The sequence below is a fragment of the Carcharodon carcharias genome, chromosome 9 (assembly GCF_017639515.1).
Source record: "Carcharodon carcharias isolate sCarCar2 chromosome 9, sCarCar2.pri, whole genome shotgun sequence".
NCBI lineage: Eukaryota > Metazoa > Chordata > Chondrichthyes > Lamniformes > Lamnidae > Carcharodon > Carcharodon carcharias.
The window spans coordinates 82223519-82248416 of NC_054475.1; the positions used below are offsets into that span (position 1 = coordinate 82223519).

General features: G+C 42.5%; 1 protein-coding gene across 3 annotated transcripts in view; it reads left to right on the forward strand.

Moving 5' to 3' along the window:
• The window catches only part of dock11 (dedicator of cytokinesis 11), a 274194-nt gene that overhangs the window by 130787 nt on the left and 118509 nt on the right, over positions 1–24898 (forward strand). For all 3 annotated transcript variants that reach the window (XM_041195297.1, XM_041195295.1, XM_041195296.1), the window contains 8 exons: positions 4525–4640; positions 5158–5227; positions 7675–7800; positions 9972–10043; positions 11966–12112; positions 12896–12979; positions 16243–16354; positions 19020–19198. In XM_041195297.1, coding sequence (XP_041051231.1) covers positions 4525–4640; positions 5158–5227; positions 7675–7800; positions 9972–10043; positions 11966–12112; positions 12896–12979; positions 16243–16354; positions 19020–19198 — 906 coding nt within the window. The remainder of the gene's footprint in view (positions 1–4524; positions 4641–5157; positions 5228–7674; positions 7801–9971; positions 10044–11965; positions 12113–12895; positions 12980–16242; positions 16355–19019; positions 19199–24898) is intronic.

Sequence of the window (24898 nt, forward strand, 5' to 3'; positions counted from 1 at the left end):
GAAGGGACATGTTTCATTGAATTTTTATTGTATTTATTAATTTTTTCGAAAAGCACTTCAATCTCCCTAAGGCAGCTCCGTGTCTCTGGGAGATCGAAGCGCTCTTTCACGTGCATGTATGAATTGCGCACCAGGCCCGCTCTCCCCCTGCCCGCACAGGTAGCCTCAGCGCTACCGCTCATGATCCACGCAGGCTGGATCTTTATTGGCCCACCCATGTGAGATCGCGGTGCGGAGCCGATCATGGGTGGCAGTTGGCTTCCCGACCGGTCCTGCCAAGCCTGCCTGATGCAGGAAAAATTCAGGCCATGGCTCATGGCCTCTGAGAAGTGTTGTGAACCATTGTCTGGATTTGGGAAACTTTGAAGGCAAGTTCAAAGTGTCTTACCCATGCACCCCATGTCCCTTCCATACCCCTGTGCCCCTTCCATGCCAAATCAGTGCCAACTCATGCTCCCAAACATTGCCCAAAGCCCCTCATATCCTCCATGCCAACTCATCCCCCACCCCCCCCGCCCCAAAAGGCCCAATGGTCCCTCATATCCTCTATGATAACTCAATGCCCTCCATGGCCCTTCCATAACCATTCACCCAGTATGCACTATCTACAGGATTAATAAGCCATATAATAACAATGGCATGTGTGTAACTGCTGAGAAAAAAATACCTTTGAATAAACTGTTGTTAGTGCAACCTTTAAAAGTGTCAATCGGATAGACCATTGTAGTATGAATAACAGAGACCTTAACTATTTCATATTTCATAGTTTTTCCAGGTAATTCTATTTTTGTTTTTTCATATTTCATAATCTTGTCCAAATAAACATTGAGACATTGACAAAAGAGATCACAGAAAGGGAAGGGGTGTGAGGGATGATGGCTAGAGGGCCTAACTGGTTTTATTACAGCTGGGACAAAGTCTCAGAGAACCAAGGCGGACCTTTTAAACAACACGTCTTGGCACGCATCTGCCCCCATGGCTATGCACTACCTACTTCCAGGATTGGTGGGCTGGAGTCAGCGGGCACGACGCAATCCCACCCCCGCCTCCCCAGAGTGAAAATTGTGTGCGACAAGATGCTTTAAACCGAAGCAGGTCTGCTGAGTTGGGAAATTCCCTGACTCAAGCTTCCCACCAAAGTAGTAAAAATTCTGCTCCTGTATGTCAGCCATGGCTCAGTTGGTAGCACACTTGTCTCAAAGCCACGAGATACCAGATTCAAGTCCCACTCTGTGGCTTGAGTACAATCCAGGCTGACGCTCTGCTACTGAGGGCTACTGCTGTCTTTCAGATGAGACATTAAACTGAGACCCCGCCTTTCTATTTAGGTGGATGTAAATTATCCCATGGCACTGTTTTGAAGAAGAGCAGGGGGCATTATCCCCAGTGACCTGGCAAAGATTTATCTCCCTATCTTAACACCAGAAAAGCAGATTACCTGGTCATTATCACATTGCTGTTTGTGGGAGTTTGTGTTGTGTAAACTGGCTTCCATGTTTCCAACAATACTCTTCAAAAAGTATTTTACTGCCTGTGAAATGTTTTGAGGCATACTGTGGTTATGAAAAGCACCCTATAAATGCAAGCCTTTCTTTCTTTTCGAGTGCCAATAGATTCACAGGTACCTAAGTAGTCAATAAAGTGCTTCAATGGAACAATATCACACACACAAGTCAACACCATTAGGACAGGAGATCAAAAGTTAAAGAGAGATTTGAAAGTAGTCTTAAAGATGGAGAGAGAGATGGAGAAGTTTTCGGAGGGAATTCAAAGCTTTGACTCCAGGTAGCTGAAGGCACAGCCATCACTGGCAGAGTGATGCGCAAGAGGCCGGAGTTAGAAGAGTGCTGGTACCTCATAGGGTTATGCCACTGGAGGAGATTACAGAGATGGCGGGGAGGTCATGGAGGGATTTGAAAACAAGAAATAAAATGTTGAAATTGAACCATAGTACATCAATGGGCGTAGGGGTGATTGGTGAAGGGAGCTCTGTGAAACTTAGATATGGACAGCAGAGTTTGGCATGAGCTTAAATTTCTGGAGGGTGCGAGGTTCGAGGCCAGACAAGAGAGCGTTGGAATATTCTAACCTGAAATTAATAAAAATATGGTTGTTGAAGCCTCTGTATGGATTTCGAAGGCTTTGTGTAGGTGCAAGATTTGTTGGTACAATAGGCGATGCAGGAATGGGAATGAATGATATTACAGGGGTGGACAACAATCTTTAAAAGTTTTAAATATAAACCAAGTTTTTAAGAGTTTGAGTGGTGATTTTGTACATCATGTAAAATATAGGAACCTTAGTACCAGGAGGTCATTCAGTATGTCAAGCATATTCCACCATTCAACTGAATCATGGTTGATCTATATCTTAACTCCATTTAGCTGCCTTGGTTCCACGTGTTTACCTAACAAAAAACATCCATTTTAGTTTTGAAACATTCAAATGCTTTTAAAAGCCTTTGGGAGGCATCCAGATTTTTACCACCCTTTGTGTGATGAAGTGCTTCCTTTTATCATCCCTGGATGACCTAGCTCTACTTGTATAAGGAGCCCATTAATCACCCTAAACACCTTGATCTGATCTCCCACTTCCTGTACTCCAAGGGATACAAGGCTAGTCTACGCAGCCTGTTCTCAGAGTTTAACCCTCTCATCCCCTATATCATTCTGGTGAATCTGGGCTGCACTCCCTCCAAAGCCAATGTATCCTTCCCAAGGTGCAGTGACCAGAACTGATGTCTGTGCTCCAAATACAGTCTAACCAGAGCTCTATGCAACTACAGCATAACTTCCAGCCTGCATTATGGTCCCCTTGAGATGAAGGCTAACATTCCATCAGCCTTTCTGATGATTTATTGTAACTACCCATGAGGTTTTAGTGAATTCTTTAATTGGACCTCTCTATCTCTCTCCTGGCCTGCAATTCTAAGCTTCTCACCATTTAACAAAATAACCTGAGGAAACTGTTTTATGTCGTGAACGAATAACCTCACATTTCTCCATGCTAAACTCTGTTATTTTTGCCCACTCACCTGTAATGGGCGCTCTCAACCCTAGAGAGTAGCTTCCATTGGCTGTGCTCCTGGTAACTCTGATGATGGGATCATTTTAAACGACAATAGAATGTAATGCACATTGTATTATTATGCTGCTGAATTGAAGCTCCATATCTTTCAGACCACAAAGTCTACTTGCTGCTAAACACTGAGTGAAAGGTTATTTAGGAGACTGCAGCCAGTATAGCTCTGGCATTTTCTGCTGCACAAAGGTTTCTCAGTAGATTCAAAATGGCTGACAAAACATTTTTTTCAAAAATATGGCAGACATTTGTGATACTAGGAAAAATGCACCAGACCTATCTACCTGCCATACATTAATAAAATCTCAGAGGGGATCCACGGGAGTGTGTCAGTTTTGATCGAGTCACTGAAAAGTCTCAATATTGTTGGGGACCGGCTGGACTTTATATGTAGGATAGCATATGATGTACAGCACGGAAACAGGCCATTCAGCTCAACAGGTCTATGTTTAGATTCCACTTGAACCTCCTTCCATCTATCGTTGTTATCCTCTATTCCCTCATATGCTTATCTAGCTTCCTCTTAAATGCATCTATACAATTCGCTTCAACCACTCCCTATGAATAGTGAGTTCCACATTCTCACCGATCTCTGTGTAAAGAAGTTTCTCCCGAATTCCCTATTGAATTTCTTGTTGACTAACTTATATTGATGACCTCTAGTAATACTCTTCCCCACAAGAGGAAACATTCTCTCTGTATCCACTCTATCAAAGTCTTTCATAATTTTAAAGATCTCTATTAGGCCACCCCCTCAGCTTTCTTTTTTCAAGAGATAGGAGACCCAGCCTGTTCATCTTCTCCTGATATGTATTTGTATGAATATCTGGTTGCATCCTATCAAATGCCTTTTTATTTTATTTACAATATGGTGACCAGAATTGTACAGTCATTAAAATGTCACTATTGATGGGAACTCCCTGGAATGTGTTACTGTTTAACAGGTATCCTTCAGAAAGTGTCATTATTTACATGGAGTCCCTGAGGATATGTCATTATTTACAGGAGGTCTCTGGGAGTGTGTTACTATATCTAGGGAGTCCCTGAAACTATGTCAGTAATTACAGGGAGTGTGTCAGTAATTACAGGAAATTCTCAGGGCTGTGTCAGTGTTTACAGGGTTTTCTGTAATGTGTATGATTTTGCAGAGATACTAATATAGAAAATTTTTAGAAGACAATTTGTATAAATTCTTCAAAGCAGCAGAAGCAAGCTTGTGCATTTTGCAATTTGGGTTTCACAATGACCTTTAATTAATTATGAACTAAAGCAATCAAAGTGTCCCATTAGAGTAGTAACACTTAAATTCTCAGCCAGGATCATTACTGTTTGAGGTGTTGGGTTTATTATACAAAATAGTACATTTTGAGAATAGAATCCTAGAAAGAAAAGCAGCGCGCTCCTCTTTAAATGAGGGTAACTTGAGTTTATATTTTCTGCCAGTGTTTGCATGCCATGGACACCTGTGTGATGGTCAACTTCCTTCCAACAATCCTAAACCAGCTACTCACAATCCTCACCAAAACCAGCCAGAGTGAAGTTGCAGTGAATTCTACCAGGTAAATCATTTTCATGCAGCGTCTCTGTACCCCTCTCTATTGGCAGTTCACCCCCCCCCCCGCCATCCCAATGCTCCATTACCCCGTTCAATCAAAAATGAAGATTTCAGTGAATTTAGCAATGTATCTCTTAATATGAGTCCATGTGTGTGTTGTATGAGTAAGGGTATGGGTAGTTCTATCTGTGCATATGTGCATATTGCTATATGCAAATACGTGCTTTGCCATCTATGTATGTGCATGCGTGTCTGGTGTATATGTGTGTGTGTACTCCTGTGTGTGTTGTTACTTTGCATGTGTTTGTTACTATGTGTGTGTATATGCTGCTATGTACGTGTGTGTGTGTGTGTATAAGTGAAGTGCTATTGAAAAGTGAAACATGACTCTCAGGGTTTTGTGTCTTGTTTTGCGTAGAGAGCCAACAATGGCAGAGGGCCAATTCCTGCTGATTGTTCATAAGGCTCATATTTTACCTCTGCAATCTAACAACAATTTGTTTTCCATGCCTCTCTTTCAGGGTGATAATACATATTGTGTCTAGATGTCACGAAGAGGGTCTGGACCACTATTTGCGATCGTATATTAAGGTAGTTTACTTTTTAAAAATGTATCAAGTTGTGCAGAGGTTGGACATTGTTGTAACTGTGAACACTTCAAGTAAATCTAGAATATGCTGTAGAAGCTTTTCATCCTGCACTCATCAAGACAGATACAAGAATACCAAATTTCAAAGGGAGCAACAGATTATATTGCACAAGAAGAGGGTGCTGATTGGTTGGCAAATGGACTCTGATTGGTCAAGGCGTTGCCTCAGACCCTCTTATTGGTTTCTTTACCACCTGCTGCAAATCCAGTCTAGCAGCTATGTCCTTCAGGACATGGGCAGCTTGGTCAGTAGTGTTGCTACTGAGCTACCCTTGATGATGAACACTGAAGTACCCTATCCAGAGTACATTCTGTGCCCTTTCCACCCTCAGTGCTTCCTCCAATTGGTGTTCAACATGGAGGAACACTGATTCATCAACTGAGGTGAAGGGTGGAGTGGGGTGGTGGTGTTCATGGGGGCGGTAGTTGGCAATCAGCATGAGATTTCCTTGCCCATGTTTGACTTAAACCACGAGATGCAGTGGGGTCTGGAGTCACATGTAGGCAACTCCCCCCTGACTATATACCACAGTGCTTCCATCTCTGGTGGGTCTGCCCTGCCAGTGGACATACCCAGAGTTGGTGATGATGGTGTCTGGGACATTGTAAGGTATGATCCTGTGAGGATGACCATGTAAGGCTGTTGCTTGACTAGTCTGTGAGACAGCTCTCCCAATTTTGGCACTAGACCCCAGATGTTGGTAAGGAGGACTTTGCATGTTCGACAGGGCTGCATTTGCCATTGTCGTTTCCGGTACCCGGGTTGATTCTGGGTGCTCCATCCGTTTTCATTCCTTTTTGGCTTTATAGAGTTTGATTCAACTGAGTGACATGTGAGACCTTTTCCATAGGGTATTTAAGATGCAACCACATTGCTGTGCTTCTGGAGTCACATGTAGGCCAGACCAGGTTAGGATGGCAGATTTCCTTCCCTAAAAGACATTAGTGAACTAGCTGGGTATTTATGATAAAAGCAAAAAACTGCGGATGCTGGAAATCCAAAACAAAAACAAAAATGCCTGGAAAAACTCAGCAGGTCTGACAGCATCTGTGGAGAGGAACACAGTTAACGTTTCGAGTCTGAATGACTCTTCATCAGAACTAAGGAAAAATAGAAAAGAGGTGAAATGTAAACTGATTTAAGGGGGGGTGGGACATGTAGAGCTGGATAGAGGGCCAGTGATAGGTGGAGATTGCCAAAATATGTCATAGACAAAAGGACAAAGAGGTGTTGAAGGCAGTGATATTATCTAAGGAATGTGCTAATGGTGTCATTAAGGGTAGAAAGCAGGACGAGCAAGGTACAGAGAGCCCTAGTGGGGATGGGGCAGGGGCAAGGGATCGAAATAGGCTATAAGGTAGAGATAAAACAATGGATGGAAATACATTTAAAAATAATTGAAATAGGTGGGAAAAGAAAAATCTATATAAATTATTGGAAAAAGGGGGATTGGAAAGGGGGTGCGGATGGAGGAGAGAGTTCATGATCTAAAGTTGTTGAACTCAATATTCAGTCCAGAAGGCTGTAAAGTGCCTAGTCGGAAGATGAGGTGCTGTTCCTCCAGTTTGCGTTGAGCTTCACTGGAAAATTACAGCAGGCTACGGACGGACATGTGGGCATGAGAGCAGGGTGGTGTGTTGAAATGGCAAGTGACAGGGAGGTCTGGGTCATGCTTGTGGACAGACCGAAGGTGTTCCGCAAAGCGGTCACCCTGTCTGCGTTTGGTCTCTCCAATGTAGAGGAAACTGCATTGGGAGCAGCGAATGCAGTAGACTAAATCTTTGTCCTTTTGTCTGTGACATCTTTTGGCAATCTCCGCCTATCATTAGCCCTCTATCCAGCTCTACTTGTCCCACCTCCCCTTAAATCAGCTTATATTTCACCTCTTTTCTATTTTTCCTTAGTTCTGTTGAAGAGTCATACGGACTCAAAACGTTAACTGCGTACCTCTCCGCAGATGCTGTCAAACCTGCTGAGTTTTTCCAGGTATTTTTGTTTTTGTTTTGGGTATTTATGATAATGGACAAAGGTTTCATGGTCACCATTAGCTAATATCACCATTACTGAGACTAGCTTTTAATTCCAGATTTATTAAATTGAATTTAAATTGCACCAGCTGCTGTAATGGGATTTGAACCCATGATCCCGCAGCATCAGCCTGGGCCTCAGAATTACTAATCCAGTGACATTACCACTGCATCACCAGACTAACGTGCGGCTTCTGCTTGAGCCTGGCCTCCATAATTCCTTCCAAGATGGGGGCTGGATTAAATCCTGCTCAATATTTCAGATTGATGACTTTGCACTGTTGACCAAGTTGCTTAGCAACAGGTTTCAAAGCCTTGGAGGGCTAGCTGAATCTTCCTACTGACTTATTCTTTTCTTCAGTATGTTTTCAGGTTGGGCCAATACATGATCTCAGAAAACAAGACGACACACGAAGAGCTCGCCAGGTCTATCATTACGATCCTGAAACAATCTGCGGATTTTCTCACCATCAATAAATTGCTGAAGGTTAGTGGTCTCTTTGTCAGAACTGCCGATAAAGCCATTCACAACAAAAACAAAAACAGAATTACCTGGAAAAACGCAGCAGGTCTGGCAGCATCGGCGGAGAAGAAAAGAGTTGACGTTTTGAGTCCTCATTACCCTTCGACAGAACTTGAGTTCGAGTCCAAGAAAGACTTGAAATATAAGTCACTAAGTCATATAATATAAAGCCATTCAGCCATTTTCTCGCCTTCCTTCAAGCAAATAAATATTTAAGGTCCAGAATTAACAATTCTCATGGCTTAATTTACTCATTGCACAGCTATGGTTAGTGAGAAGCATGTTGCCAGGCTACCCTTTTAAGAGACTGAACTGCCTGATGGTTTAGCCTGTATTACCTGGCTCCCTCTCCTGCACCCTCTATTGGCTAAGAGGCTGTGTTTCTTCCATCCACCCCTTACTGATCTCCCTGTCATTTAAATCAAGATGGTGGACTTGAGCACATTTTATGGTCCAATTCAATCCACAGAAAAGGCTGACCATTTGCTTCCTTCCCATAATATGAGATTCCAGTTCTTACAAAAGGAAATAATTTATGTTTATATCTCACCTGTTACAACCTCAGGGGGCCATTAGGCACATCACAGTCAATGAAGTATTTTTGAAGTGCGGGTATTGTTATAATATGGCAGCCAATCTGAGCACAGCAGGATCCTACACGTAGTATTGGGATAACCTACCAGATAATCTGCTGTGTGGTGTTGGTTGAGAGATAAATATTGGCCAAGATGCCAGTGATAATTCTCCTGTGTTTCTTCAAATAGTGAATGTGAGATATTTTGTATCTACCTACAAGGGCAAACAAGGCCTCAATTGTGCATCTCATCCAACCAATAGCATCTCTGGTGCGGTCTTGCAGTAATAACCCTTGGAGTGTCAGCGTGGATTTTGGGCTCAAGTCTCTGAAGTCGGCGTTAAACTCACGACCTTCTCACTCGGGCAAAAGAGCTACCACTTGGTCCAAGACCGACATGGTTACAATCAATTGTGACTCCGTGGGACACTCTTATCGATCGGTGATATCACTCCGGTTGCCTGGACACAGTGAAGCCTGACTTGCTAGGCCTATGTGGAGAGTAGTAAATTTGACAACGTTTCTGTTGTATTTTAATTTTTTTTCAGTGAATCGAACAGGAAGCACTTTCCCTACATGATTTTTTTTTCTTTGTTTTGAAGCAGCAAATAGCAATGCCTCTAATTTAGAATTTAGTTAAAATAAAAAATCATCACCTTGCTGGAAAACATCAAATGCGATAGTAATCCTGAAGCACCCATGCAATGGCATCACCCTGAGAGCATGTTCTGGGACATTCCTCACAATTTTTTCTTCTTTGCTTGTCTTTTTGAAACCAGATCAAGAACTATTTTCTTTCTGCATTTCTTGGTTACTTGTATACAGTATAACAATGTTTTAAAACTTCTTTCCTTGTGCGCTTATTGCAAGGATTACCCGTTAATGACCTTTTCCAACAAGGTGAAGGATCGCTGTATGTGTTTATTCTCAGGATGTGGATCACGCTGACAAGGCCTCATGTATTGCCCAATCTTAACTCCACTGAGGGCATCAAGGATCAACCACATAATGTGGGACTAGAGTAGCCCAGACTGGGAAGGACAGCAGGTTCCCTTTCTTAAAGGATGTCAGTGAACCACTCGAGTTTTTGCAACAAAAGCCATAATCACTTTTGCTAGTCAAATTACACGATTTATTGAATAATATTTTGCAGCTCACCATTGGTGGTATTTGAGCTCATGATCTCAAGCTTGTTAATCAAGTAGTATAACGCGTCAGCCACTGTACATTTGCCGGGTTCTGCACCCCCTGAATGAGGGAAAGGAAAGCTCAGTCAGAGCTCCAGCCTCCGATTACTTTGTAGTGGAAGGAGGTTGAACATTGAGTATTTGGTCTCATCCAATTATGATGGCCTCTGTAGTCAAATAGCCTGCTAACTGCATTCCTGTGGAAGAGTGGTAGCTTTGGAGAGCTATAAAATGCCTGCAAAACAAGGTGGTAGGTGTTAGTGATACCCAGAAATGGAGGAAAAAGAAATGATGATGAGGATGACACGTAAAATCAGATTTCCAGTCAGCGAAAACACTTTGCTGAGTACATCTACCATTGTTTTAATTTTCAGCATTCCTGGTTTTTCTTTGAACTGTTGATCAAGTCCATGGCCCAGTATCTGATTGAGAAGAACAAGATGAAGGTACGTTAGATCTCTTTACCTTTTCACTATAGAATTAATGACATATTGCTCCACACATTGAGGGGAGAGACATATTTGGGATCCTCAGGCACAACCTCAAACAATAGAAGTTGCAGGGTGGGATTTTCCAGCCCTGCCTGCTACCCAGGTCACCTGGTCCCGCTGAAATTCAATGCATATTTGGCCGGGCTGCCAAATCTCTCGCGGCAGACCCCACCACAACAGGGCTGGAAAATTCCGGCCACAGTGTTGGAAAAGTTCTTGCAATATTGTGAAATTCTCATGTTGAGTGTTTGCCTGTAAGTATCAGTGACCTAATTTCCAGTAGGCCATGTTTTATGGTGTGGAGAGTGTAATCTGTAATATTTTGATGCAGCATTCATGAACATGGGTCACAACTCAATGAGGTCAGTGGGAAGCCTAGGTTTTATATAAAGGAGCAATGAATACAGCAAAGTGTGAGTCTATACAAGGTGTTGAATAAGTCACAGCTGAAATACTGATGTGTATTTTGAGACATCCGATTATTGAATACATATTGGAATCACTAAAGATTCACTCAGAGATACCGGGGTTGAGTAGGATATACTGCCAATGAGAGATTTTGTACGTTATTCAAACACAGGAAAGAAAGGCTTCCATTTCTATAGTAGCTTTCAGGACATCACAAAGCACTGTGTAAGCAATGAAGCACTTCTGAAGCATTGGCACTGGCGTAATGTAGGAAATGGGCAGCAAGAAATGTTGAGGTCGTGGGCCACCTGAGATACTGTTATGACTGTCATAGAGATCAATAACTTTTAAAATGAAATTTGAACTTCCACTGAATAGCTGAAGGGATGCCACAACAAGCTTACATGTTTGAAGACTTTTACTGTAACAAACAAACCAAAACCAGCCTTGATGAAACAATGTTTTCGCAGGCAACTTGTACTTCAAAGTGCAGAACAGAACTTTCCCTTTTTACATTTAACACAACTGAAAATTTCACTTCACAATTATACTTTACACTGCCCCTTACGATTTTCCCAGAACCAGCCCAAAGTGATTCTTAGCTCCTGAGGGATTACTTTCATTCTTTTCCTTTCCTGGCCTGATAACGTTTAAGCCCAGAGCTATCTTTCCTGGTGACATTCTCTCTAGCTCAAGCTAGGTGTATCTTCCAGCCTTGTTTAAAATCCTCACGAATTTGGTTTTTCACTCTGAGCACAAGCCCCCACTCACATCCCTGCGTGGTGAGCCAAAGAGATTTGCCCTCACTATTAGCTCCCCCCTCTCTCTCGAATTCTGGCAGGTTGCCTTATCTGTGAGTTTCAAGGATATCTCTTGGAAAGCCTGTAACCCAAGCCTACAAAAGGTTTCCTGCTGAGCCTTCCCCTTTCAAAGCCCATCTCCGTGGCAATTCAAATCACACGGTGCTTGTATCCGGGTAGAAACACTGATTAGATAACCTTTAGACTCCAACTTAATCTCGACATCAAGTAGCCAGTTTAAAGTATAACCATTCACAACATCTCTCTTGGACTTGGGGACTAACAATCTGCCTACTATTAGCACAGATACTTCTGCCATTGTCCACAAGTGTGAACACCTTGCAGCTTCTTCCCAGTAAAACAACCTGGGCCCTTCTTTAATCTTTAACAATCAAAACACCCACACTTCAGAATGCAGAACAGGTCACATGACACCCCATCATTTTACCCTAATTTAGAAAAACAGCCCCAAAACATAACCATCTTATAAAACCTCGTAATTGTATCAATATTTTTGTGTGATTAAAAACAGATGAAGGAATCATCCCAAATGCCTGAGTAATTTATCTTTCGTTCTATCAGTTTCATGAAAACCAATTTTTAGCTTCATTCCCATGCCCATGATTGGTCCATTGTCTCACTGTAAATTGTGTGATGATCTATTTACAGCTCCCCAGAGCCCAGAGATTCCCAGATTGCTACCAGCACGCTGTGCACTCACTGCTCCTTGCAATAATTCCTCACGTTAACCTGCGGAATGCAGAAATTCCTGAGGAATCCAGAAGTGTGAACATCAGCTGGGCTCATTTCATGAAGGTCAGTAGAAGAGAAATTGTTTTTTGTTGTGGCTGACTAATGTTGAACCTGATTGAACTGTACACAAGTGAAGTTGCTCATGAAACTAGAGCTTAAACTGCCCTTTCTGTAAAATTAGCTCCACGTATAACTCTCCAACTCGGGCTGTTGAGTGCATCTTTGTTTAAATATATCAACGTTTATTATCTTCACTTGCTACAAGATCAGAAGATACTTATGGATAAGAAATGCCATTCAGCTCATCTTCATTGATCCACTTGGATCTATCTTATGCTCATCCCGCCAATTCTACTATTGGCCCATTGAATTCTTTCATAAATGATTCTGGAGTTTTCCCCGCAACTACTGGCCCTGAGTGCCCGTTTCATGTGTCAATCACTGTCTGCATGATTTAACCTCATAACACCAGGCCTAAAATGACTTTAAGTAGTTTGAACCTGTGTGCATTTATTGAGCACTGACAGTTCAATATAAATGCACACTATTGAGTCCAATTCTGGATTGTTTTTCAAAGTTGTTTAAAATCGCCAAGATAACAGAAGGCTGAAGCGATTCTGCAAATTCTTACTGGGCTTAGGCTACTTGTTCTGATGCCCATCCCTTCAAGCAGAGCCCCTTCGCAGGTCTAAAGGGAAGCACAAAGAGCTCAGAGGAAGCCTAACCATCTGGGTCCACCTGCTGCCACATTTCGTACAAGGTTCATGGTGCAGCAGTAAATCATATGGTACAAAACTAAATGGGTGCTCACATGTCTTAATAATTCATATGTTATTAATTCAACAGCGGAGTTTAACACTGATGAACCGAGGGTTTATCTTCAACCTAATAAATGACTACATCAGCTGTTTCTCACCCAAAGACCCAAAGGTGAGATTTTCTCTTCATTGCAGTTATCTTTATCACCAAAATAGTAATTCTAGCTGTCTTTGCATGCAGTCAATTAAAAGAAAAAAACTTTGCCCATTCAAAGGACTTTACACTCAAATGAAATTAATTAGCATTGTAATGTAGGAAATATACCAGCCAAGTTACACACACATCCCACAAACAGTAATAATGGGTCAGATAATGAGCAGAATTTTGCCCTTGGTGGGCGGGTGGGCCCCACCGGCTCGGTGGCGGACAGACAGCTGACCCCTGCTGCCGAAACAGGGCTCACTGCCATTTTGAGTGGGCGGGCCAATTAAGGCCCGCCCAGCAGCCTGCCCGACAGGAAGCGCTATGCGCTTCCGGTGCGGGGGGTGGGGGAGGGAATCCCCAGCTGTCAAAGTGTGGTCTTTTGTGCATGTGCAAGAAAGAACGCACAGCTCCCTAAGACTAAGTGCTGTCTCAGAGATATTAGTGACAGTCTGAAAAACCTAAAAAAATAGAAAAAGAAAAATGTTATTAACATTTTCCCCTCATGTGACAATGTCACACAAGATGGAACATGTTAATAAATATAACATTACATTCATTAAAGTTTTTAAAAAGGAACATGAAACCTCACCCCGCCAGTGGTTGAGGTTTCATGTATTATCTGGAGCCCGCTGGGCTCCTGGCCTGGCCAGCCTTAAGGTTGGACAGGCAGGGCCTTTAATTACTTTAAGTTACCTGTCAATGGCCAATTGAGGCCATTGACAGGTTGGCGGATGGACAGCTGATTTCGCTGTCCGCCCACCTTCCTAAACATTTAAAGGGATCAGGATGATGTCGGGGGTTCCTCCCGCGTCATTTTCCCGTTGGCAAGCGGGCCCCGCCCCCAAATTGCTGATGGGAAAATTCTGGTCAATGTGTTTTTGTGGTGATCGAGGGATGAATATTGGCCATGATACAAGGGAGACCTCCCCTGCTCTTTTTTGAACAGAGCCTTGAGTTCCTTTACTTCTGCCTGAGAGGAAAGACAGGGTCTCGGTTTAACTTTAAAACTGAAAGGCAGCAGCTCCAACAGTGCAGCACTCCCCCAGTCCTGCTCTGGAGTGTCAGTGAACATTACATGCTCAAACCTCTCGAGTGAGGCTCAAAGCAGCACCCTCCATCTCAGTCTTCTAACATAGAGGTGAGAGTACTACTGTTGAGCCAAAGCTGCCTTCCTTAGTCAGTGAAGAGCAGACTGAATCTGCTCATGGAAGGCAACATGGGTGTTCCCCAATGGATGTCCAGTGAGTGAGCCTTACAGCTCAATGCCCTCATTCTCACCAAGTGACGAGGTTCCATGTACACAAACAACTGCAGCCAAAATTGTGCAATGCTGCTTAGGAATGTGAAATCTTGCTTTTCTTTTTTTTATATTCTCCTCCCTTCCTCCTTGGTGTTGAATTTATCATTTTATCCTCTCACTAATATGGTTGTGTTTTTTTTAACTTAAAAGTTTCTTGTGCGAGGGGGTGGAATTAGGAAACACTTCTCCACACAAAGGATGGTAGAATTTTGGAGCCCTTTCTGCAAACAATTGATGCTAGATCAATTGTAGATTTTAAATTTGAGATTGATAGATTTTTGTTAACTAACGGTATTAAGGAATATGGAGCCAGACTGGATTTTATGCTCATATCTCTGGAGTGGGGCTTGAACCCATAATCTTCTGCTTCGGAGAGGAGTGTGTAACCAACTGAGCTGACAGCTTGAACTGAGATATTCTTTCTGTATCAATTTGGTCCTAATTCTAAGTATCGATGTTGGGCTTTTTGTGCCATTGTGCCTAATATAAGTCTGCTTTGTTGCCATGAAGAAAGATCATTCCTTTTGTTATATCAATGACTTTAGAAGGACTTTATTAACTATATCTATTTTTTCCTTTCAAAATGATTTTCCCTCTTGTGTAGCAAACACCTTTTACTGTGTTAAAGTATACTGTGTATAAATCTGAGCTGTTCTTCCAATCACCCAGTGATGAATTTCAAAACATCTTTATTGACAATCAAAGCTAATGACATCAGTGGATTAGAGGAGTTATTTGATTCAGGCAGTACAAGGGAAGTTGATGACCTCCTCACAGTCAGATACTGCTGTGTAAACAAGTATGAACTGCTGATGTTAGTTCAGATGCCTCATCTTGTTACACTGTCACTCCCTTAAATGCAGTGACATTAGTGCTGTCTGTTTAAACAAGTGATGCACTCCATTAATAAAAAAAGAATGCTTTTGTTGGTAAATCAAAAATATGTGTGAGAAATTTATACAGCACCTTTTCTTACCTTTGGACATCGTAAATCACTTTACAGCACTTTGAAGTTGCTGTTGTAAAGTCGTAGAATTTTTTACATCCACCATAAGAGGGCAGACAGTTAACATGCAATGTGAAAGTCAGTACCTTCAACTCTGCAGCACTTAGAATCATAGCAAGTTTATGGCACAGAAAGAGGCCACTCAGTACATCGTGTCTGTGCTAACCAAGAAACAAGCCACCCAGTCTCATCGCCCTTTCCAGCATTTGGCCAGCCCTGCAGGTTACAGCACTTGAGGTGCATATCCAGGCACCTTGTAAATGAGTTGATGATTTCTGCCTCTACTATCCTTTCAGGCAGAGATTTCCAGACACCCACAACCCTCTATGTAAAAAAAAAACTTTTCAGCATCTCCCCTCTAATCCTTCCATCCATCACTTTAAATCTATGCCCCTTAGTCACTTGCTCTGTGCTGCCATTCTGGGTTGTGTGCTCAAGTTCCCTGGAGTGAGACTTGAGTTTACAATCTTCTGACTCTGATGCAAGAGAGTACTACATGGAATCAAGCCTTAAACCTTGCAACCATTCATCCTGCAGCAGCTGCAGTTTGTTCCTGATAACTCATTCAAGCACAATTTTTTAAAAAGTTTAAATTATGCAACAATTTATTTGGCATCACCTTAAGAGGAATAAACTGTGTAACAAGCTCCAGCATGAAGACTCCTGAGTCGATTCACCATTGTTACAGGAGAGTGTCCAGACACTGTATACACTGTAATAGTATATTACTATATATACTATAAATAGTATTTATAATATTTAAATATAGTATATTTACTATATACTCTTTAAACAAGAACAGCAGTAATATCAGAATAATTCAAAACTATTAACTTTAACCAGCTGTTTCACCTTTTAAAAACAGACTGTTAATGGGTTCATTCACCCTTTGATGCTCATCTGCCACCATCTCACCCCCAATAGGCACTCACTGAATACAAACTGGACTTCCTGCAGATAGTCTGCAATCACGAGCACTTCATCCCTCTGAATTTGCCGATTTCCTTTGCGAAGAACAGACTTCTTCGGATCCAAGGTGCGGTAATACTGATCGGCATTAGCTCTTTATTAATTCTCAAAGCTGTGTTTTTCATCAGCCGTGCTTCAAAGAAAGAGCTTTGGTTTAACCCCACAGCAGCTATCTGTTGAAACAGTATGGGTGGGAATATTGAGTGTGCCTCTGTGAATAATGTACAAATTGTATATATAAAGTGTGTGTGTGTATGTGTGCCTGTGATCATGTATACATATATCAGAATTTTATGTCCCGTGGGAGGTCGGGTGCCCGGCCCAAACCGGCATGAAATCGTGCGAGATGACATCGGGCAAGCGTCCTGACGCCATCATGCTCTTGCATGATATTTCGCTTGGGCATGCAAAAAAGTCGGAAGAGCGCCCGCGAATTATTAAGAGGGCAATTAAGCCCATTAACACCCCAATTGTTAGTGATTTTTTTATGGCCTGTCCATCCTTACGGTTGGTGGATGGGCCAGTCGGCCAAGCGGGCTTTACATTTTTGATGAAACCTCATCCAAGGTTGTGATGAATTCGCCGTTAGGCTTTAAAGTAAAAATAAATGTCTGGGTACTTTTTTTTATGAGCTCTGCTTTCAGGTGCTTGATTGCTGCATGGATATTTTTTGCAGCATTTTTGAGTTTTCTTTTATTATTTGGCGGTCTGCAGCTCCCTTAGGTATCTGTCTGCCTTTGGGGGCTCACTGGAAGCACTCAGCAGCACCCACGGTGACGTCAGACTCACCCTCTTCCTGCCCCCAAAGGCAGTGCTGAGCCTTTCTCAGGGCACGGTTCACACTGGCTGGCCGTTAATTAGCCAACCAGTATAAGATAATGGTTGGAGGCTGATCACAGGTGGAACTGCATTTCACGTCACATGCACGCACCTGATGAATGCAAAATTCAGGCCCGGGGGCTGGGTGGGTGGGTGTGCACGTGTGTACGTGCACGTGTGTACATGTGTGTGCGTGTGCATGTGTGTATGTGTATATAAATCAAGTGTGTATATGTATATATCAAGTGTGTCTATATATGTGCATGTGTGTGCATGTATGCATATGTATATAAGTGTGTACTTGCATGTATATATAAGTATGTGTGTGTCTGCATGTTTGTGTGCACGCATGCATATATATATATCTCAAGTGTGTGTGTGCGCATATATACATCAAGTATGTGTGTATGTGTGTGGGTATATATCAAGTGTGTGTGCATATGTGCACGTGTATATGTATGTGTGTGTGTATGTATTAAGTTTGTGTGTGTGTGTGCGTGCATCTATATATATCAAGTGTATGTGCATATATTATATATATATATATCAAGCATGTGTGTGCGTGCGTGTATATATATATATATATATATATATATCAAGTTTTGTGAGTGTGTATGCATGTGTGTGTGTGTAGGACAATTATGACCCTGAGATATTGGGATGCAGTATAGCAGCCCCCGCATTGGAGTGCTGCTTCTGTTAGCCAATGTTTTTGTTCTGCGCTCGGGTTTCTATCTATCCTCCTCCTCTTCCTCATTTGCCACTTCTTCATCTTCATTTTCCAAATATTTCTGGCTCAGCAGGATGAAAAGAGACTCAGTCCCATGAAGAGAAATAGTAGTTTTGGGATTTGTTGACCTGATGACGATAGCCTTGAATAGTTGAAAACTTTAAATGGGAGTCATCGATCTTGAAGATGCCATCAAGGAAATGATTGGAGATGGTGTTTATTCTCCCATTCACAGGCCCAGAATTAAAATTCTTGATGGGTCTATTCAGCTTTGACTCACAAATGAATCATATAAATCACTACAGACCAAGCCAGGAGACAGTGAGATGAAGTGAAGTGTAGATATTACAATAGGAGTCTGCTTCTTCAAGCCTAGTTGATGCTGGCTTGGTGTGCTGAGAGGTGAAGCTACAATATGAAGGGAGTGCACCATAGATTCTTTAATGGCTCTTAGTTACTCTCGGGTTATCACATACACATCGGCCTATGTGGTAATGATAAATGCGGGGACTGTTTTTTATCTGAAGCTGGTTTTACATCAGCAGTGAAACTTGGACACACACATACCAAGTGTGCTAAGTCTGTCCAATCATTAACTATCACTGAGCAGTATCGCTGGGTAGGATAGTGAGGGAAAGGGAACAATTTGAAGGCAGAGCACTCCATGCATAAACTTTAAAGTTGGCTTTATTAATTACTCCTAGCAATAATCTGAAATTTGTCTAGCGGTAGTGTTTCTTTCCACAATCCCAAATTCCTGGGATTTTTAGATTGAGAATTTTAGGGCTTTGGGAATGTTAAAATACTGGGGACCCCAAGATCTGAGAATCTTAAAGTTGCAATTCCCATTCAACACTTATTCTAAAGTGGTACTTAGATGCTAGCGCAATGCAGCATCCATCATACTGTAGAACTGCAGTTCCAAATCAGCATTGTTGTTGGGAACATGACAAGGTCACGAGACTCAATATTTGTTCAGTGAATTTTTTTTTAATTTTAGCACAAAGCATTATATTGAAGAAAGGCAGTTGGTGAAGGATACAAGTGAAGGCAATCTTTATTCAGTCTATTATTTATTTACAGAGTGAAACATGACAAGCATACACCTCCTAACTCAACTACCACCCCCCCCCTTTCCCGTCCTTGTTTTAAAGAGAGACTTGCCTGCTTGTCTCCTCTGTAGATCTGCAGTTGGAGTGCACGCTCTCTGATGACTTCTGCAAGAATCATTTCCTGGTCGGACTTCTCCTGAGGGAATTAGCTGCTGCACTGAATGAATCACGGGACATTCGGCACGGAGCTATTGCTATTGTCAAGAGTCTGATGATAAAACATGCATCTGATGATCGATACCTACACAAGGTATGAGAGAACCAACTATTTTCACTGACCAACTTGCCATTGAATGGGCATTTACCCAGCGTGCAGCAGATAGAGAAAAGCGCACTCAAGTCAACCATTGGGTGAGGATAGTAATTACACTATGGTAAGGAAGCTACAGTTCTCACTTGCAAACTCCAGATATAACATGGATTAGTTCACTTTCTGACTCTGGGTTTACGTGCCAATTTAAGTTGCAGCGGATAGTTGGTTACAAAAATGCATGCCAAACCTCCTGTATATGATAAAACAAAAACAAAAGTACCTGGAAGAACTCAGCAGGTCTGGCAGCATCTGTGGAGAGGAACACAGTTAACGTGTCGAGTCCAAATGACCCTTCAAGAGAACTAAGTAAAAATAGAAAAGAGGCGAAATATAAGTTGGTTTAAGGTGGGGGGGGGGGGGGGAAACAAGAAAAGCTGGATAGAGGGCCAGTGATAGGTGGAGATAACCAAAAGATGTTACAGACAAAAGGACAAAGAGGTGTTGAAGGTGGAGATATTATCTAAAGGAATGTGCTAATTAAGGGTGGAAAGCAGGACAAGCAAGGTACAGATAGCCCTAGTGGGGGTGGGGTGGGAGAAGGGATCGAAATAGGCCAAAAGGTAGAGATAAAACAATGGATGGAAATACACTTAAAATAATGGAAATAGGTGGGAAAAGAAAAACCTATATAAATTATTGGAAAAAACAAAAAGGAGGGGGAAAATCTGAAAGGGGGTGGGGATGGAGGAGAGAGTTCATGATCTAAAATTGTTGAACTCAATATTCAGTCCGAAAGGCTGTAAAGTGCCTAGTCGGAAGATGAGGTGCTGTTCCTCCAGTTTACGTTGAGCTTCACTGGGACAATGCAGCAAGCCAAGGACGGACATATGGACATGAGAGCAGGGTGGAGAATTGAAATGGCAAGAGACAGAGAGGTCTGGGTAATGCTTGCGGACAGACCGAAGGCATTCTGCAAAGAGGTCACCCAGTCTGCATTTGGTCTCTCCAATGTAGAGGAAACCGCATTGGGAGCAACGAATGCAGTAGACTAAGTTGAGGGAAGTGCAAGTGAAATGCTGCTTCACTTGAAAGGAGTGTTTGGGCCCTTAGACGGTGAGGAGAGGGGAAGTGAAAGGGCAGGTGTTGCACCTTCTGCGGTTGCATGGGAAGGTGCCGTGGGAGGGGGTTGAGGTGTAGGGGGTGATGGAGGAGTGGACCAGGGTGTCCCGGAGGGAACGACCCCTGCGGAATGTTGTCTTTTGAACAATATGTGGTTATTACTCGAAATACTGTCACACTTTTATTTATCTATCTAAAATACTATTAAAAATCACCTGCAGGGTGTGCTCTTTCTGTTCACAGCTCACTTTTTGGTGTCACATCTTTCAGTCAATAATTACCATTGTAAATTGCTATGTCAACATTCCCCATTCATTTTTGCTGTCAAATGTCATGATTTGGTTGCAAGTTGTGACCACTAAGTGTCGCTGTGGAACCTGAATCCAGCTGCCCTGCAGACAGTTTACACTCATCGTAAGTAAGTCACAGGCTGGAATCAGAATGCCTTAAGGAACAAAGAGATTGTTTTCCTGTCATTGTTCACTGTTGTGATAATGCTTCTAATTAGGGCAGTTTATTCATTTCTACATGTCAAATTGTAAACTATAAATTAAAAATCAGCTTGCATGATATGCTGTTGCTAAAATTACATCTGCCCAGTGTTAGAGGACTAAGGTTTGTTCATTCTGGACAAACCTTTGAATTTCTTATGTTTTCAAAAAAAAAACCCTGAATTAATATCACACCTTTCACCACCTCAGGACACCCCAAAAAACCTTAAAGCTGTAGTGACTGTAATGCAGCAAATGTAACAGACAATTTGCACATAGGAAGGTCCCGCAAATGCAATGTGGCAATGACCAGATAATCTGTTTTCGTGACAATAGCTGAGTCTTGCATGTCGGAGAGCCCGGAGGTTAGGAAACAAAAGCATTCAGGAGGGAGGTTAAATGACAGCCAACGTCAACACAAGGGAAGGAGCTAATTGGTGAGATCCTTTTGTCCAGATCTGTGGCATGTCATAAATTCAGATAGAAGAGCAAGAAATAGAGGCATGGGAAGGCCATCCTGTGTACGTCCTGTGCCATGTGAGAACTCCAGGTCTTGGAAAACCACAAGAGCAGGAAGTGTCATCAGCTAAAGGAGCTCGAGCTGCAGGTTAGCACATGGATAGCAGGTTTCTGGCAGTAGTCATAGTGCAGGTTAAGACATGCAGGCAGAGGGGAAATGAATAGTCAGAAGAGGACAAGGTAAGTAGTGCAGGAGTCTCTGAAATTAATCTCACTCTCTAACTGGTATTCAATCCTCAATACTAGTGTGGGTGGTGGCTCTTCTGGAGAATGCAGCCAGGGCCAAGTCCACAGCATCAGGGCGCCACAAGCTATAGAGAAAGCTAAGAATAACAATAGTGAAAAGAGATTCAATAGTTAGGTGGACAGATGTGAATCCAGGATGGTATATTGTCTCCCTGGTGCCCCAGTCTAGGATATCGCTGATTGGTTGGAGAGCATCCTGAGAGAGAAGGGTGACAAGTTAATGGCTGTTATCCATATTGGCATCAATAACATGGACGGAAAGGGGTGAGATAATGCAGGTAATGCACCTTCCAAACCCACGACCACCACCATCTAGAAAGATAAGGGCAGCAGATACATGGAAACACCACCACTTGGAAGTTCCCCTCCAAGTCACACCATCCTGACTTGGAAATATATCACTGTTCCTTCACTGTCACTGTGTCAAAATCAGCACTGTGGGTGTTCCTACACCACATGGATGCAGTGGTTCAAGAAGACAGCTCACCACCACCTTCTCAAGGGCAACTAGGGATGGACAATAAATGCTGGCCCAGCCAGCGAAGCCCACATCCTGTGAATACATTTAAAAAGTTTAGTGAGCTAGGAAAGAAATCAAAGAGTAATACCTCAGAGGTAACCATCTCCAAACTACTCCCAGTGCCACGCACTAGTGAGTACAGAGATACGAGGATAGAGCAGATAAATGTGTGGCTGGAGAGATGATACTGGAGGAAGGGCTTTAGATTCCTGAAACATTGAGACTTGTTCTGGGGGAGGTGGGACCTGTACAGGCTGAACCTCAAAAGTGGCAAATGGCACCTCTGACAAGACAGCATTTCCACAGTGCTACGCTGCGGTGTCAGTCTGGAACTTTGGTCTCAAGTCCTGGAGTGGGACTTGAACCCACAACCTCTGACTCAGAGGCAAGAGTGCTCCCCACTGAGCCACACTTGACACTCTGCCTCATCATAACTTACACCCAGATGCATTTTCCCCCAAAAACAAATTCCATGTGTTCAGAGACTGAACTAAGATAGGCCCCTCAATGCTCCTTGAACTGTGAATCCAGTTCTTCCAGTGAGATCATACACACGACCTGTTTGATCAGAGGGGGATATGTTGTCAGGTAATCTGTCACCAATATGGAAGAACACTGCGATTGGTACCCAGAAATCCTTGACAGTCAAATACGAATCTTTCACTCATTCAGCCTAATTCTTCATTAAAAGCTTACATTCCCATCTGGGAAGTGTTGGATCCAGCAATCTGACTCATCAAACTGTCTTAAAATGATGCATTTTGGGAGGACTAACACAGCAAGGGTATACACAATGAATGGTAGGACCCTAGGAAGTACAGGGAATCAGAGGGACCTTGGTGCACATGTCCATAGATCCCTGAAGGCAGCAGCATAGGTAGATAAGGTGGCTAAGAAGGCATATGGGATACTTGCCATTATTAGCAAGGCATAGAATATAAGAGCAGGGGGGCTATGTTGGAGCTGTATTAAACGTTTGGCCACAGCTGCAGTGTTGTGTGCAATTTTGGTCACCACACTATAGGAAGAATGTGATTGCACTGGAGAGGGTGCAGAGGAGATTCACCAGGATGTTGCCTGGGCTGGAGCGTTTCAGCTATGAAGAGAGACTGGATAGGCTAGGGTTGTTTTCCTTAGAGCAGAGAAGGCTGAGGGGGGAACCTGATAAAGGTATACAAAACTGTGAGGGGCATAGATAGCATAGCTAGGAAGAAACTTTTCCCCTTAGCGGAGGTGTCAATCACCAGGGATAATGATTTAAGGTAAGGGGCAGGAGGTTCAGAGGGGATTTGAGGAAAATTTTTTTCACCCAGAGAGTGGTTGGAATCTGGAACACACTGCCTGAGGGGGCAGTAGAGACAGGAACCCTCACAACATTTAAGAAATGTTTAGATGAACACTTGAAACGCCAAAGCATGCAGGGCTACGGGCCAAGTGCTGGAAAGTGGGATTAGAATAGATAGGTGCTTGATGGCCGGCACGGACACGATGGGCCTGTTTCTGTGCTGTATGACGATTATATAACACTACCAACCTCCCTATTAGGATGCAGAGTGAATGTATTAACCCTTTCTTGCCAAATCATTCTGGCACTTAGACTATAAATTAGGAATACACATTTATTATACCCTTTTGACCACAGTTCGCAGCGTTTCAGTCTTAATCATTAACCCAGACATTGGTGCACCACTTAAATATACAAGAGGCTCCCCTGAAACTAAGGGAGTCCAGTCAGAGCTGCCAGAATGTTTTGAACTCAGGAAGAGGGTCCAGGAGGAACAAGGAATTCACATGAGCGGCTACAGACTCATCACTCTGCATTCAATGTGGCTGAATCCTGAACCGCAGAAGAGGCATAGCAGTGCCATTTGGCCATGTCAGAAAGATGAGTCCCTCACTAAAGCTAAGAGCATATGAGTCATAAGCTGAACTAATCAGACTGTCTGTGACCTACTATCTAATATGGTTAACTTGCCAGTTCTGTAAATCGTAAATTGTCGACAGCTTAGAACAATCTCGGACACTAAGCTTAAAATCAATTTAGAATCAGCGAGGCAGTTAATTGGGAATTACTGACCCAGTGGGATTCTCTCAATAGCAATTCCAGTTCAGAACGGGGGAATGACGGAGATAAAAGGACAAGATGTTACACTGGCCAAAAACATCAAGAGGAAATAGAATTAAATATGAACAAAAAGGATAAATTGCATATATTGTTCAGAGTACAGGAAATAAACTGGTGGGCGGGGGGTGGGATTTAGAAGCAATTATGTCAGAGGAAGGTTGCAAAAAGGACTTGATAAGGTTTCATACAGAAGATTAAGAAGTATGGAATTAGCAGGAGGTAGCAATTCTAATTCTAAATTGTGCATGATCAAGAATGAACATCAAGCTGCCTTTTAGTAAAAAAGGACAGCTGATCATTTATGACATACTACTTAACATTGAAAGTGGATTAGAAACTGGTTAGAAAGGAGTAAACAAAGAATAGAAGATTTTTTTTTTATCAAAGTGGGTGACACTGTTCCCCAGACTTCAATTCCATTTACTATCAACATCAATAGACTTGATCTAAAGCAGGCATGTCCAACCTTTTCACATGGGGGACCACATTTCCATTTTTTTCTCACTCAAGGGGCTGATATTCGAATTTCAGTAAGATAAGGTTTCACATAACATTAAACGTAAACTTAAAAAAACAATGTCAAAGCAATATATTGATAATTACAAAAAAAGAGTCATTAATAAAAATGACCATTAAAAAGTACTAAGCAACAGAGTTCACCAATAAAAACTTTTTCT